Source organism: Opisthocomus hoazin, chromosome 8, assembly GCF_030867145.1.
Source record: "Opisthocomus hoazin isolate bOpiHoa1 chromosome 8, bOpiHoa1.hap1, whole genome shotgun sequence".
In the NCBI taxonomy this organism is placed as follows: domain Eukaryota; kingdom Metazoa; phylum Chordata; class Aves; order Opisthocomiformes; family Opisthocomidae; genus Opisthocomus; species Opisthocomus hoazin.
Window position 1 is genome coordinate 15,111,206 of NC_134421.1, and position 15,819 is coordinate 15,127,024.

At 48.6% G+C, this 15,819-nt stretch overlaps 1 protein-coding gene across 2 annotated transcripts in view; it reads right to left on the reverse strand.

The window, feature by feature from the left end:
- The window catches only part of CACNG2 (calcium voltage-gated channel auxiliary subunit gamma 2), a 52,549-nt gene extending 47,847 nt beyond the window's left edge, over positions 1 to 4,702 (reverse strand). Inside the window, exons 1-2 of one of the 2 annotated variants that reach the window (XM_009944035.2) lie at positions 4,332 to 4,702; positions 3,643 to 3,788 (exon numbers count right to left, since the gene is read on the reverse strand). In XM_009944035.2, the coding sequence (XP_009942337.1) occupies positions 3,643 to 3,784 (142 nt within the window). In that variant the 5' untranslated portion in view covers positions 3,785 to 3,788; positions 4,332 to 4,702. Of the gene's footprint in view, positions 1 to 3,642 lie in introns of both variants that reach the window. The other variant, XM_009944034.2, reaches the window with a different exon arrangement.
- Between the last annotated feature and the right edge of the window lie 11,117 nt (positions 4,703 to 15,819).

The following is a 15,819-nucleotide window of genomic DNA, read 5'->3' on the forward strand; positions in this document are numbered from 1 at the left end:
TTCTGTGCCTACGCAGCTAAACGGCTGAGAAAGTCCATTTATCTTGAAGGGCAAAGATTTTTGAATGGCCTGAGGACACATTTGGGCAACTCCAAAGGCTGAGAAAGGATTATCTCAAGGAAGATTAGGAAAAAAATCAGAAATGTAATCTGCAGTAATGTGAACTGACACCACCTTTTTCCTTTAGCCCCGCGGTAGAACAGGGGATCACTCTACGACACAAGAAAGGGGGGAAAGAAATCTCGATAGAGGAGGAACATCCCAAATGACACTCCTCTTTGAAGCCATACAAAAATCTGAAAATGCTGACTGCAAGTCCATGGCGGGGAACAAAATGACTGAAGAGAGTGGAACATGAAAATTGAAAGTCCGGGGACCAAATTCTCTAAGAGGAACTTGAAATTCTGCAGCGTATCTGTGTGTACAGCCCGAGACTGAGTCCCCATGTCCATTTTTGCTACTGGCTTTCTTGGCCAAGAAGAGAAAAGAGAATTAATCACAATATTTTGAACATGAGGAGTCCACCATCTCTGTCAGCCTACAGTGTTGACTAATGCCAGTATTCCCCCACATCCCCAGAAATAAAGGCAACCTCATCAGCGACTTCCTACCAGTAGCAGGAGGCAGTCTGGGCTCCTTCTTTGATTATTTTCTTGTTATAAAGCCTCCTTCCCTCCTCTTTACTACTTCCCCTCTCCCTATAGACCTGCCCTGACACCCTCCCCAGGCAGCAGAAGCATGTCTGTCCCACACCCTTTGTCAGGTGCCTTTGCCACACCGTGGGCAGGGTGTGAGCAGAGTCCAAGGGTTCCACAAACCTGCCCACCCTCTGCATCATAGGGCAGAGGAGCCTTTGCTGCACCCTTCTCCCTCCCACTCACCAGCACGCAGCTTTCACCAGGGAAAGCGAGTCAACCAGGGACACCTTTCTGATTCCTTCTGCTGAAAAAGAAGACAACCTCCCCTAAGGTGACCAGATGTGACAACAAAAGACCTGCCATCCAGGGGCTCATGGGGATATTTGGCTGTGCTCTCCTGGGAGCAAGAGAGTGTCAGCCACCAGCCCATGCTGGCTGTGGGGCTGCAGGAAGCCAAGCAGAGGCATCCCAGCAGCAGCCATTTCAGACCCGTGCTGTGCCACCCCAGGAGGCAAACCCATGCCCGGGCCCTGCTTGGCATGTGGCCATAGGGTTGGTTTTGCCTCCTGCTGAGATGCTTTTGCTACCAAGCATTTATCCAAGTTTTGGTGCAACCTGTGCCCTCAGGCTAGGGACTCAGAGCTGGGCTTGGCTCCTCTGTGGTGCATTGCACCCTCCTACCCCGCTCGCCACTTCTGCCCAGCATCCAGGGACTGGGGGAACGGGCCAGCCCAAGTCTCACATGGCTGGGGCGAGCGAGAGCACCCTGCCAGGGCCATGCAGCTTGTGCTCAGGCTGCATTTCACACACCTTGTGTGGGGCTGCGTCTTGAGCCCGCTGGAGAGCATCGACAGGGAGGGCAGAGGGACTGGGCTAGCAGCGCAGCATCGAGGGGGCTTGGAGCTTTTCATTGGGGTCCTGTCGGATGTAAAGGAGAAGGAGCCCCGAGCTCCTCCGATCTGACAAACCTCACCCGCCCCTTCCTCCTCCCCCTCAGACCGCGTCCCTCTGGGTACGGCTCTGTGGGCAGATAGACATGATCTGCATTCACTGCCTCTCCCGGCCGGGGTCCTCATACCTCCTGTCTCCACCCCAGCCTCCCCCAGCCCTCCAGCTTGGGGACACTGCTCAGGAAGGGAGTTCTTTCCCGCAGCCTCCCTTCCCCGCATGGCTTTGGATTTGGACTTCTCGGCTTCTTTCTTTTTTTTCCTTCCCTCTCATCATTTTTTAATTAAGGAGATGTCTCCTTCCCCGGCTGTAATGAATAGCTGTGTGAAAGGCTTTTCATTTTTTATTAATATATACCTCTATATATTTACCTATTTGGAGGAAATATGTGCGTGTGTGTGAGCAAGTGTGTTTAAAACATCCCCCATTAATTTACTGCTATTGATTTTCTGGCGTGGAGACAGCATATAGTATTCAGCATAGAGCTCCTCTGCAGGATATGTTAAAAGGCAGCAGTTTGGGTTGACAAAGGGCACTAAATGCAGTATGCGTCAAATAGACCATCGCTCAATGAAGTCACTTAGCTATTCAAAACATGTCCAGCCATCACTCAACCGTTTGCACCAAGAACGGGGGGGAAACTCGCGCTTCTTCCCGGACACAACCATTTCCAAACAGCAGCTTTAGGTTGCTTTGGAGAGAGACATCAGGACATACATAGTTTATTCCCCCCCAGTGCCGGTCTTAGAAAATCAGTTCTGCGGTACCCACTCCCCGTTCTCTCCCACCGGGGAGCTCCAGGCACAACCAGCTCCGGCAGACACCGACAGACGCAGACGTTATCCCTGGATGTCCACAAACCCCCAGCAGCCCACCCTCCAGCTGGGAGCTGATTCATAAACAGGGCTTTTACAATGAGCTGTAATGTGTGCTCTTGTGCTCTCACTCTCCCCTTCTCGCTACATGTGTAACAGAAACCACGCATTTACATCAGTTGCCCCGATCCCTCCAGCACAGGCTGAAGACCACCTCCCCAGCCCACACGTACACCAATCGCAGTACTGAGCAACACATATTTAAAAGCGAATCACTGGTCCCTCTTTTCTTTCCCCCTCCCTTAGGAACGTCTGATTCCAGAAGTTGGCTGCGGCGGTGTCTCTTCTGCCATCAGACATGTCACTGAGTTGCTGTTCAGTTTCACCACATCAGACTTAGGCTGAATTTTCCATTCAGGGACTTTTTTATTTTTAGCCTTTACCATAAACCTTACAAAAAAAAAAAAAAAAAAAAAAAAAAAAAAGCCCCAAACAAAAACCCAGCACCCAACAGCAAACAAACGGGGGAAAAATCCCAGCCCCAAATCAAACCAGTCAGCCACCAACTAGACCCCTCTGCACCCAGCCCAGTGAGATGTGGTTGCTCACAGACATTACGAAATGCTCCGAACTCTGCTCGAGATGACTGGAATCGGTAGATTTACTGTATGAGGCATTTTGGACAGAACAGGGTTGCTTCCCTTTCTCTCTTTTTCCCTCCTAAAGTGCACCAATAATTGCGTCCAAAGTGCTTTGCAGTCACCCCCTCCCCTCATCGCCCCTCACTCCCAGTTTTGTCTTTGCAAATAAGGCATTTTCAAAGAAAGCAGTTATTTCACTCTGTGGTTACAGCCAGAGCACTGCAATAATACAGCATTTTGGCACCGCTTTCCCAGGCAATACAAACAAGCTGAAGACAGGCAGACTGCACGGTCGCTTTTTGAAAGGGTCTCTCGATGTTTTTGTAACACACACATTATTCCAGTTGGAGGGGGAGAGTGAATTTTTGGGGAAAGGGGGTGGGGTGGGGAAGAGGAAGGGAGAAGGGAATGGATCAGAGAATGTTTTGCCTGTCTTCTTGCCTCTGTGCCCTGAGTGACTGAGCCAACTGCTCTCGATCCGTGGTGAAAGGAATGAAGTGAGAAAATGGTGGAATGTGGAGGGATTTATTTGGAGAGAGGAAGAAACACGGGGTGGTGGGAGAGGAAAGGGGGGGTGTATGGAGATCCAGAATCAAATACCTTCCAGGCAGCAGGTTCTCCATAATCCAGAATGGGTCATGACTTCTTCGTTCTTTTTGCTGGTTTCGTTCTCACTGACAGTTTTAGTCTTGCAAACCCCTCTGGAGTAAAGCCAGTAGTCGGTCCCCACAGCTATGGTCATCAGGCTGAAGGCAGCGAAAGCACCAACGGTGGTTAAAAGCATCTGAACACCTCTGTCAAAGAGCCCCATAATTCTTCATTATACAAATACCCAACCGCCTTCTGATTCTTGGGGTGTGTGTGTTTAATAAAATAAAAGAATAATAATTCCGACTAATAATATAATGGGTATATATAGAGAGATAGATATCAAAAAAGGGAGGTAAGAAAGCCCACGGAAAAGAGTGTAAATTAGAAAGACCACACGGGAAGAGGCTTGCCTTTTAAATCGGAAACGTTCTGGTCGAAATATAAAAAAAGGAAAAAGGACAAAGAAAAAAAAAAAGAGAGAAAAGAACCAAGAAAAACCAAACAAATAAAGAGAGAACCCCCCCCAAAACGAGACGCCTTAATCCCTTTTTCTAAAATTCTGGTCTCCAGTTTCCATATGTAATGGCTAATTTGGAGATGGCTTCCACAGTGAACAGGGGAGCAGCAGCAGCATCCTCAACACAATCTCTCATTATCTGGACCTAGACAGTTAGAGACTGTAAGAGCAGAGATGCAACCTTCGGTCTTCTTGCTTAGCTCTGCAGCCTGCGCCATGAAAATCCTTTTCCTTCCCAGTTATCTTCCTTGGGGTTTTTTATTTTTTTTAATTATTTTTCCTGGCAGCGGCGGTCGCTCCAATCCTCTCTCACTTTTTCTTGCTTGCTTCTCCTTCCTTTCGCTCGCTCCTACCACCGAGCCGGACTGCCCAGTATACTGTAAGCCCTTGATTTCAGCTGAACAGGTGCCGAGGTCTTGCCTCCCATGGCTTTTCCGCACAGCCGCGGCGCTCGCTCCCGGCGGAGGTGGGCGAGCAGAGGTGGGGGGGGCTCCTGGGGACGGGGCACGGGGGGGTGGGGGCGAAGAGGGGGACAGGCGCGGCGCCCCTCCCGCGCGGGGGGGGGGGGGGGGGGGGCTGAGGAGCGGAGCCCGGCTGCGGCACCCCCTGCCCCGCGGCGGCCCCCGGCGACTCTCGGGCCCCGCTACTGCATCAAGGCGGCGGCGGCGGCGGCGGCGGCGGCGGCGGCGGGGCGGCGCTGGCCGGGTCCCCGGCGGCGGCGGTGGTGCTGAAGGACAGCTCCCCGGGCCCGCGGTGCTGAAGTACAGCTCCCCGAGCGGCGGTGCGGGAGGCGCGCTGCCGGGCCCGCGGTGCTGAAGGACAGCTCCCCTGCCCGCGCCGCCCGCGCCGCCCGCGCCCCAGCATCCGCGGGCGGCAGCCGCCCTCCTCCGCTCTGCGCGGGCAGGCGGGAGGGGAGGGGGGGAGGGAGGGGCAGCCTCCCCCCCACCCCCCCCGCTGCCAGCCCCGACTGGGGTTGCTCCCCCAGGCTGCCGCCGAGCCCAGAGCAAGGCGTAGCTGGGGCTCTCGCTCTTTCTCGCTTTCTGCCTTTCTCCCCCGCCACATCCGTGCCGCGGTGTGTCCCCCCCCCCGCAACCCCGCGCCCCCCCAGCTCGGCCTCCTTCTCATCCCCGCCGTACGTGCCCAGAGCTGCAAGTGCAATCCGCACGCCGCAGTTAGACCCGCACAAAACTTCAGTCAGCCGTTTCTCGCCCCGGGAGACAGGCGAAATGTAACGTGGAAGGGTAATTTAAAAAAAAAAAAGCATTTATTACTATTGTTTATTTATTGCTGTTGTTGTGATTTTTAAGTGTCTGCTCTTCACTCTTCTCGGGCTCCCTGCAAGTTGCATATGTTTTGGTGTTGCTCGTTTTCCGTCCCTCTGTCTCCCCCTGACCAGTGTTGTGTGAATCCCTGCGTTCTGACTTTGTCTTTACAGCTTTCTGTAAAATCCCAGTGCCTGCTCCAAGAAGCAGACATTTTGGGAAGATTCTTCAAGAGAAAGAGGAAAATCTTCACGATTTATTACGATTACTATTATTTTGTCAAGGAAAGGAACCACTAAAGTGAATCTCTCCCTCCCCCAACCCCTGGCAAGCAAGCCACCTTTCATATCCTCGTTCTACACAGAAAGATGCGTGAGCTGAATGGATGCGGACTGAAATCTATCACTGCTTAAGTTTCCTGTGTCAGACACAACCCGATAGTACCGGGAACCTATACAAAATTGTGCAATACTGACATCTAAGTATGTCATAATCCTCTCTCTCTTCCTCAGCAGTATCATTACACCAGGTTAATTACATTAGTCACCTCCTGGTTCTATACATGTAGCTGCTCATTAGTGCAACAATCACAAAGAAAAGAAATAATCTAAGTCTTGATGCTACCAGTTTTGTTTCTCTCTGATCAGATTCATTCTTCAGTGAAAAAGGGACCAGAAGAGCTGCTTTATGTTCACTGCTGCTCTGTGTGGGGGAGCGGGGCTGAGGGAAGGGGGTGCTGGGAAGTTGAACCACTTGGAGGGTTTCAGCCACGTTGCAATTTCATAACTCCACTTATTTCTCCTCCTTTCTCCCTCTCTGGACGCAGACTGAGACTGGCTTTTCAGGACAATCTCCCCCACGACTGTTGGACATGAAGGGCTCTATAGCAAGCAGCAGGGGACCATTGGCTGTCCTACAGGTCACTGATCATTTCCCCTATTTGGAGGGCACAGACCAGGCTGCCCTCACAGATGAGGCTGAGATGGGGGTGTTTACCAGCAAGCACTCATGGTGTCTGGCATCAGCCATAGGCAGATCACCACCCGCAGGCAGAAAAGGCCCTGGGGGAGGCAGGAGAAGGGGTAGAGGGAGGGGTGGTAGGAGAAAGTGCAGGGTGAGGCCACTGGGACATTGTTGGGGAACAACCACAGTCCCTAGTCTCACCTGGGGGACTCCTGGCCTCGCCCTCTGCCACAGGAGCTGGGGGGTCTCTTTCTGCACTCACTGAGCTGCCAAAGAGCTGAGGATGGGTGAGGGGGAGGTGACCCAAATGCACCTTTAGCACTTTGAGTACAGCCTGCTGCAAGAGTGCAGAGGATGGTAGCTGTGGACAGGCTCTCTGAACTGTTATTCTTGGTTCAAACGAAGTTGAGAGACAGAGAGATGCAGAGCTTAAGCACCACCCCTTAAGCTGGTGGGGGATTACGACTATACAGGGACAGCCTGCGGTGAGGAGGAGGCTCTGTGAAGCTCTTAACTTGGGAAGGTAGAGAAGATGACTCGAGGACTTCTCCTTCCCTTCTGAGACACTTCCACTGAAAGAAGGCAGGGGCCTTGAAGAGGGAAGGCATAAGGGAGGAACAAGACTTTCTTGGGACTCAGACCCATTTTCTTTTCATGCTGGTGGTTGTGCCCCTCCAACCACACCCTGGTATTCAAGTCTTTTCACTCTTCAAAGGAGGGTAGAAAAGCTGGGCCAAGAGCCTGGGAGACTGTGAAAAGGAAAAAAACTTTGGCTGGCTATTCTGGCACTCAAATCCATCAGGCACCAACATCGCATGTGTGGATGGGAAAGGCACTCTGGAAATCTGCAGAGCTCATAGCTCCAAGGAAAGTGGGCTCCTCAGTTACTCTGTACTCTCAAAGCAGTGTAGCACAGCTCTTCTAGTAACGCCACACAAGCAGCCTGGCTGGAGTGGAAGCAAAAAGTTCTCAGGCCCTCTGAAAGCTCACCCATGCTTACACAGCAGGGTGATTCAAAGAGGAGAGGGAGAGAAGGGACGATGCTATGTGTTGTCACTCAGGGCTCACCTGTGTAGCCCATGTGGTTAAGTGTTTATTTTACTGCTACAAATGATAGTGCTGCTTTGGGTCAAGGCTATGCTGGGCTGCACAGACAGGGGTTGTCTCTGGGTTGAGGAGCTTCTCTTGGTACCTGAGTCCAGCGAGACTAGTAGCGTGAGCAAGCAGCCACTGCAGAGGTTGTGGATTTGGGCTTGTAGGGAACCCCAACAATGTGAGAAAGTACAGATTTCATCTATAACAAGAAAAATATTGCTGAAATGTCAGGATTACTTATCTTTTCCTGTAACAAACCCAGTCAGATACAGAGGATGAAGCACCAGCTGGGCCAAAACAGAGACCTTCAAAGCAATCCAGAACTGTTGCCCTTATTACATATTTCTACAGCTTTGACAAGTTTGATTTCAAGTGACTACAGCAACAGGAGAGGGGCTTGTTCTCCCCAAAGAAACTGCCAGTGTAAGAAGGCCAGGTTTGCAGGATGGTGAGTTCTTTAATCTCTGGCTAAGAGGAGTGAGACCGATGAGGTCTCGATACATCTCAGGATCAGGACTAAACACGGCTTCCTGCCTCACACTTTCCAATTTCCAGAAATAATTCTCTTCCTGCTACCCTACTTATATACTCTTAGACCATTCACAATAATCCCTCTACAGTTCTAAATGCCACAGGAGAAGAATGGAACAAAGGCAATGCAAATGCCAGAATGTCCTGTGTGACTGCTTGTGCTGTGGCTAGATGCTGTGCTGAGATTTCATCCTTCCTACAAAGAATCATTAACAATGATAGTACAAAACAAGAATCCAGAATAAAAACACTGTGGCAGATTTTTACAACAGTTGCATCTTACTGAACAGCGCAACACAGAATGACATCTGTAGAAGAGTAAGGAGAGAGAAATTAATAGTCTGGAGGAAATAGAGAGATTTTAAATTACATTTTAAATTACTTGAAATGCGAAGCTGATGAGACAGGGAGCCGCAGGAAGTCTGCTTCCAGTGGCAAACCAAGAGTGCTGCTATTTGTGGAGAGAAGGGGCAGTGCCGTAGGAAAAAAAGGGGCACAGAAAGATGCAGGAAGGGAGTTGAAGGGCGTGAAGTCGGAAGCAACTCCATGGGATGGTAATAGAACTGAATACAGTGTTTGCGTATTGAGTGCTGCAGTGGATGTTTTCAGCATATAGGACAAAATCAGACAGCGATAGTATATGAAAACTGGTATCTACGAATATTCATCCCGGTGAGGCCAGCTCAGAAGGAGCTGCTGCAATGAGATGTAAAAGAGACGGAGCTGATGCAGCTGTATTTGCAGGCAGAGCAGAGGTGTTAATAGACAGATGCACCAGCAGAGGAGATGTTAGGAAAATAAATTGGGGTTAGGGTGATGATTATAGAACTGGAAGCCAATGGGGCAGCAAAGATAGAAGTGAGATACAATGCAGAAAGAGAATTAATATTTAAGAGATTTCACTGGAGAAAGTTGAAAAAAGTCACCTATCTGTATGGTTAGACAAGCAGAGGGGGTGATCAGATCAGTCATCACTGGCATCCAAAGCTGAGGGTCTCAACGCATTTAAGAAACATTGTTCACATCATGTCTGCATGCTGGTGGTCGTCTTAGACCAGTTTAACAAACTAGCAAACTGAGAAAAGAATATTTGTGGTTTTGCCAGATAATCACAGGTGGAGATGACAGAGACAGAGATAGAGATGGAGATGAGATAAAGATAGAGACAGGGAGACAAATACAGATTAAAAAAACCTCAGTGATCCTATCTTCTTATCTTCAGATTCATATAACTTGCGAATGAACATAAAAGGCAGTTTAAACATCAAATATTCAACTACAACAGGAAATTAATCTCTAGTGTAACACTGTGACCAGAAAGGAAGTAAAAAGAAGGGACATACAGGGTACAGAGGTCTAGCAACTGAAATGAGTAGGTTTTCACGCAGAAGTGGTGCTGCCGCCGCCATGAGAGTGCGTTATAAATTCCTGTGTTAGACACGAGTGGAACTCTGGCAGGGACTGAGTATGAGGTTATAAGGCTGCAACACATAAATCTGTCAGTTTCTGACCTATATCCCCTTCCAAGCTAAATGTTATGCAAACAATTCATTAAGCCTCATAACACTCTTACAAAATAACGTTCACTGGTTTGCGAAGGCACTGAGGCACTGAAAAATTCAGAACATAATTGCAAAACCCACCAAAGTGAAAATATTTGCACTGATTTTAGTGGCCTCTGGATGCTGTTATAAATGAGTTGGGTACCCATGGATACCCAAGAAATCTGTTCCAGATTGAGTCTTGAAGCTAGGACTCCTGTGCTTTCCACACAAGTCTCCTTTCTCTCATGCAACCTTCTCTTCCATTGAATGGTAACCTTTGAAATGTTTGCTACTTGAAGATGGTTGGGAAAAAAAAGTGTCAGCTCACGAGCCCTGTGGGTTGATTTCTTCAAACAGCAAAAGTCTTCCTTCTTCACTCGAAAGAGATAGTGGGAAAAGACTGGGATTCCCAGGATTAATTTTCCACCATGATGAATTGCTGGGATGTGAACTGTTTTGCCTCTCTTTCTCTTTCCATGCTGTGCTGAGATTTGTATGTACAGCAGCCTCCTAATCAATAGGAATAGAAAAAAAAAAAATCAATGCTTGCAACCCATTAGCTCTAACAGAGGGCAGACTGCTAACAAGTCACTCCAGCTGGAATTCCAGTATTTGGTAAAGTATCCTCAGTGAGGATATCTGCGTACATATAGATACAAACTTACTGAATAAGACTAGCAGAGAAAATCAGTTATGAGAACATTCCCCATTCCACCAGCATGTCTATCCCCATGTATCTGCATAACTATGTTAAACTAGAGACACCATCCTGTATATAAATAAACACATGTTTCTACACATCCTTACTCCATAAACCACACACCACAGAAATTCAGTTAGAGGATCCCCACTTATTCACAAGCATAGAGCCGTTCCTTCTCCTTTGCTGTATTCCCAGATCCTTCATGGAAATTGTCTTTTTTCTTCCCATTCATATCCCAAATCTAGTACAGATAGTTCTCACCAACGTCCGTATACATCTAATCCTGGAAGCGTATTCCAGGAAACACAAAGTTGGTGAAAAGATTATGGCATGGGTTTTTGTAATCGGCGTCTGCTCTAAGGTCAAGGCACAGGGAAAGGCTCTCCAGAGTGGATCAGAGAAGCAATTGGTCTCTCTGCCCATTGTGCATGAAATATGATCACAAGTAACTATCTTGCTCCCCATAAAGCCTTTGGCCATCCATTCACTGGCTGTAACTAGAACAGACTCTCACTCTCGATCTGCCTCTCGTGGTAAGGGATTGTGTCTCCCAGTCAACTTCAGAATCCATGAGTTAAAAAAGTCATCATTTCTTGACAAACAGGTTCACAGAACTCCAGCGAGGAAACGTGCAGCAGCTGTGCTTTGGTTCTTCAAGAAGAAGAAAGACTGTTTTCATGTAAACATAGCAGTAACCAGAGAACTGCAAAGAATAAGGCCTTGGGTTTTTTCTGAACTGAAGGTTTTCAGAATCTTCCTGGAAGCATCAGCACAATGATAAATGCTGAGGGAAAGGTGAGGCCTACAGTGAGGATGGTTCATGTTGACACTGATCAATATTCTGTGATATCAGGCTTTCTTCCAGTGTAAAGGGCACAGATGGGGACAGAGAAGAGGATCCGGTGCAGCCTCATCTATTCAGTATCATCATTTAAAGCCACAACCCAGCCCAAACATGAGCTTTTGCCACCTGGTCCTCAGCAGCCACAGAGGTATCACTGGGGTTTCCTGTATGGGGCAGACTTGCTTGACTAGGTCTGGTGGTACTGATGCAGGCAACCCTTCTGCAAGCCAGCTATATGCACTTTTGTCTTCTTTAGGACATCCCTAACTCTTCTTCTGTCAGATAGTTTAGGGTATGAGGGGAGGAATATTGGACTTTTGATTTTTCTGATGCTCCGTAATAAAGCCGGGTTAAAAGAGATTCTTGAAGGGACATCCTAAGCAAAACAAGAGAAATGGTCAGTCTCTGGAATAGGTTATTTAGTCCCTCTAACTTTTCAGAGGGACAAAGCAAGAGCAGCACATACCGCAACACCTATTCAGGAGCTCAATGAGTGCGCAACCTTAGAAAATTCAAAAGCACCAGGTCCCACTGATGCCAATAAGAGGTGACTGATTTTAATGAGAGAAAGCCGTCTTTCTGTTGCCCCACATAGTCAGGGAGGCATGCCATGAGATGTGCATTTACTTTAGATACTGTTTCAGAGAAAGCCAGCTGGTGTATTATGTCCACAGAGCCATTATACAAATTCCTAGGATTTGGTTTTACATTACCATTGTAATGGTTTAGGATCCCCAGTGTGAATTCCTATAGAGGAAGTAGGTTAAATACATCAGGTTAAGCCAGTCAGATGCTAGACTGGAGCATTATGGTGATGTACAGAAGAGTATAACATGGATAGAAATCACAGAGAGGTGATATTTTCTGTCTTGGGAGTAGAGGCCTATTTTAAAAAGAAAGCAAAACACATACGTCTATTTAGGCTTCTAACTCCATGTTTAGACATCGAAGAATTGTCCCGAATTTCAGTTGTGCTGAGCAGTCAGCATCTCACATTAGTTTTGCAGAGATGTGGAGGCTCTAAATAACTCTGAAAATCTGGATGTCTGTTTTGAAGTCTAAATGCCATCTTAGCAGATTAACTTTGACCTTGTATAACAACAAAATTCTTACTAGAAATTAAATCAGAATTCCCAAGGTCAAATGCCAGGCTTTCAGTCATCCACTGCAGCTATTGACCACTTGTGAAAATTTCTGGGAACCGTCTGAAAGCAGAGTTTACTCATACTGTGGCAAATCATGGGGAGTGAGGATTCTAGTGCAGAGCAAAGCAGTTCCCAGCAGTGCACTTGTCTCATCCAGCTCCAGAAGACCAGGCTCGGGGCCTTGATGATGCCTCTCCGCTGCCTACGTGGGTCTCCTTGGCAGCACAGACCCCAGCAGAGGCTGGCCAAACACTCCATCCAGCCTGTCTTCCAGCGGTGTGGGGCCATGCTTCTCCTTTTTGCTTCTCTAATCTGATTGCTCTGTTGTTGTCCACTTTGACATAGTGAGCAAGTCTGCAAGGGGGCACGAGGAAGTGTAGCTCAGCCATGCTTCCCCCTCCACATCAGGGACACAGGACCATGCACAGGAGAAGACAGCTCAGAGACAGGAAAAGGGAATCTCAGGCCCATTATTCCCTGGGTTAAGGGGGTGGCTGGGTGACGAACAGTTCCCTGGGCAGAGCTGGTCCTCCTCCCATGCTCACTGCGACTGCGTTCTTTGATAGGACGCTTTTCCAGGTTACTTGTGTCTTTTTGACAAAACTGCTCCTTTTCCATCTTTCCAGTATCCAGTCTGAAGCGACAAACCACTTCTCTGTTTCACAGACCATTGGGACTCTTCTCTGCAACTGACCTATATTAGTTCTAAGCTTCATTCGTTCTGGCCTGTGCTCCTCTCTCTTCTCCCACGTGGAGCACATGCACTGCTCCTCCCCCTCAAACAAACACCTTTACACGTCCAAGGACATGGTAAAAATAAAATGATCACAACCTGGCCCTCTGGGAGCCTCGGTTTTACAGTTTGTCCCGCTCTGATGCCAACAGAATTCACAACCCAGTTCAAGAGAGACAGACTGTGAGTGAGAGAAAGCAGGGAGACAGGCACAGACAGGAGATGGAGGAATCGGGGAGCGATAAAAGGGAGCAGAAGAAAAGAAACAGGGCAACCAGAAGGAATAAGCTGCAACAAGAAAGGAAGGCATGTAAACTAGAAGTCTAGAACACGACAGAGAAAGGGGGATGGAGTTACAGGGAAGAGTAAAAATTTAAAATGATAGAAAGTTGAAGGAAGAGATAAAGAAGGAGATGAAAAAAGACAGAGGAAAGGACAGAAGAGAAAAGATATGGTCAAAGGGAGGATGGGAGAGGTCAAGTCAGGCACCACAGCAAGGTTGTGTCTATGGCATGAGGTGGAAGAATTAAGAAGGTGCTTGTGAATTTGGGCACTGCTCTTGCACGTCTCCTTTTTTCATTGTGAGAACACTGTGAGGAAAAGGGCATGAGGAGGGGGAAGAAAAGGATAAACAAATGCCTGAACAGCCATCTTAAACAGCTCCTAGCAGTCAAGCAGGTAGACTGGAAATAGGCAGCCCACAGGTTGCAAATGCTCAGGTACACTTTGCAGTTCAGCACGCAAGAAACGGTCTGCACTAGCACAGTGGCATTTGCACTCCCAGGTCCTCTGGGTCTCTCTGTGCACTCACAGTGAGCCCTGCACAGAGAAAAAAATTTCGGTTTCGTACTGGAGAACTGTGCTCTGATCTCTGCCCTGCATCCTCTCCCGGATCCCCATAAGAAAACCTCAGATACAAACAAGAGTGCTGTTAGTCTCCCTGCTTCTCAAATGAATCCCCTTCCTTCTCCCTGCCCCATCCCAGTTCTGGTTTGTGCTCAGAGGGCTGCCCTGTCTTCCTGTACCTCTCTTCTCCTCCCCATGGTTCACGTCTAGCCTTGCTCTTTTGTTGCTCTGCTTTCTCTCTCTCCTCTTTCCTTATGGCTCTTCCTCACTGTCATTCATTCAGCCCCCCCATACACAGGCCTATATAAACACACTCCCCCCACACACACTCTTTATCTCCATCTCTGTAGTTATCCACTTACCTATTACTGCAGTACCTAGCTGACACACGTCTCTCTCTCACAGACAATCCATCTATCTCCACACCACACACCTGCCAAATCTGCCTGCCTCTCCTTCCTTCGCAGCCTTTCTCTTGCTGTCCCCCAGCCAGTCCATTTCTTTTTCTCCCCCGGCACAGTTCTTCGGTCTTTCCCTCACTACAATCCATTCCTCTCTCCTTCTCCCCCACTCTGCCCATCTGTCCATCTATCCCTCCTTCCCACAGTTCTCTCCAGCTGATACACATGTACCCCAGTCCATATCTCTCTCTCTCTCTCTCTCCCTTCTTCCCCCCCTTCACACGTTTCATCTCTTTGTGTCTCCTACACACCCAGGCCCACGCTTGCTCTTTCCCATACCGAGAGGAGGCGGCGGCAAAGAATTTGCTGCTGACCGCTGCATTGCTAGGAGGCAAACACATGGCCGGCCTTGTGCAGGCCAGTTTCTGCCTGAGTGCCCCAAGTCACATATCCCCAGCATCATCCCCGGCACTGGGAAAACAGATGGTATCATAAATGAGCGCAGTCTGGTAAAAGGAGGAAAGGGTGCCTGCCTCGGATGCCCCTCACCCGCGCAAAGACACACATCCAACATGGGCACGGCGCTCTCGCTCCTATACCAGTCCAGTTTCGTGCCAGCAGCAGCCAGCTGAACATGGCACAAGCTCTACCCTAGTACCAGATGGAGAGGAGAGGGGTAGGAGAGGGTGGTAGTGGCTAGAAAGACCAGTGTTATTTTTCGAACAGCAGCTTATAACCCCAGAAAGAAAAGTATGTGGGAGGATGTAAGAACTCTTAGGATAGTGGGGAGGGCTGTTAGCACGGGAAGTGTACCAGAATTTTGGGGACGTATAGCTACAAGAGCTCCATGTGCAGGGACAGTTAGGAGGAAAAAGGCAAGAGGCACAGACAGCGTAGAGGAATCAGATACCCAAATAGCTGTGGACTGAGATGGCATCCAGTGGTCACTTCTGTCTTGGTGAAGAGGGAAAGCCGCCCTACTGGCAGCCTTAGCTGGGAGGGCCATCAAGAGCAATGACTTAGTCCACTTAAGGGAAATATCCCCAGGTCTCCACAGGTGCAGAAACAAGAAGGCAGAGTCTGCATTACTCTGCTTTTGCTATACCAGAACTGTCCTCCCGCCATCACCCAGTTTCATGACATTGTCCAAGAATGCTCCTTTACCTCCTTTACCTCCTCCACTACCTCCCCAGAACATCTGCATCCACAGGCTTTTAGCATTCTTTTCTCTGCGTTTACCTCAGTTACAAGAAAACCGCACTTGTTACCCATTTCCAAACCCACCAGCCTTCCTTCCCATCTACCATTTTCGCATTCATTGCAGCCTGAGCTCTCTCTGCTGACAATAGCACTGAAAAGCATTATCTTAACCCTGTAAGACGTCTTTCCTAGATACGCTGTTCTGCTGTCCTTACAAGCTGATTGTATGCCTGATGCTTCAGCTGCAATCTGAATTTCAAAACTTCCAGTGTCACCGTCCCCAAACTGAAGCCACCCAACATCACAAAGTCCTAGAAATAGCACACAATGGCCACGCATAACTGTTAGACTACGAGAAAGTGACCCTTCACAGGAATCAAAATAAATTAGGAAAAACAGAGA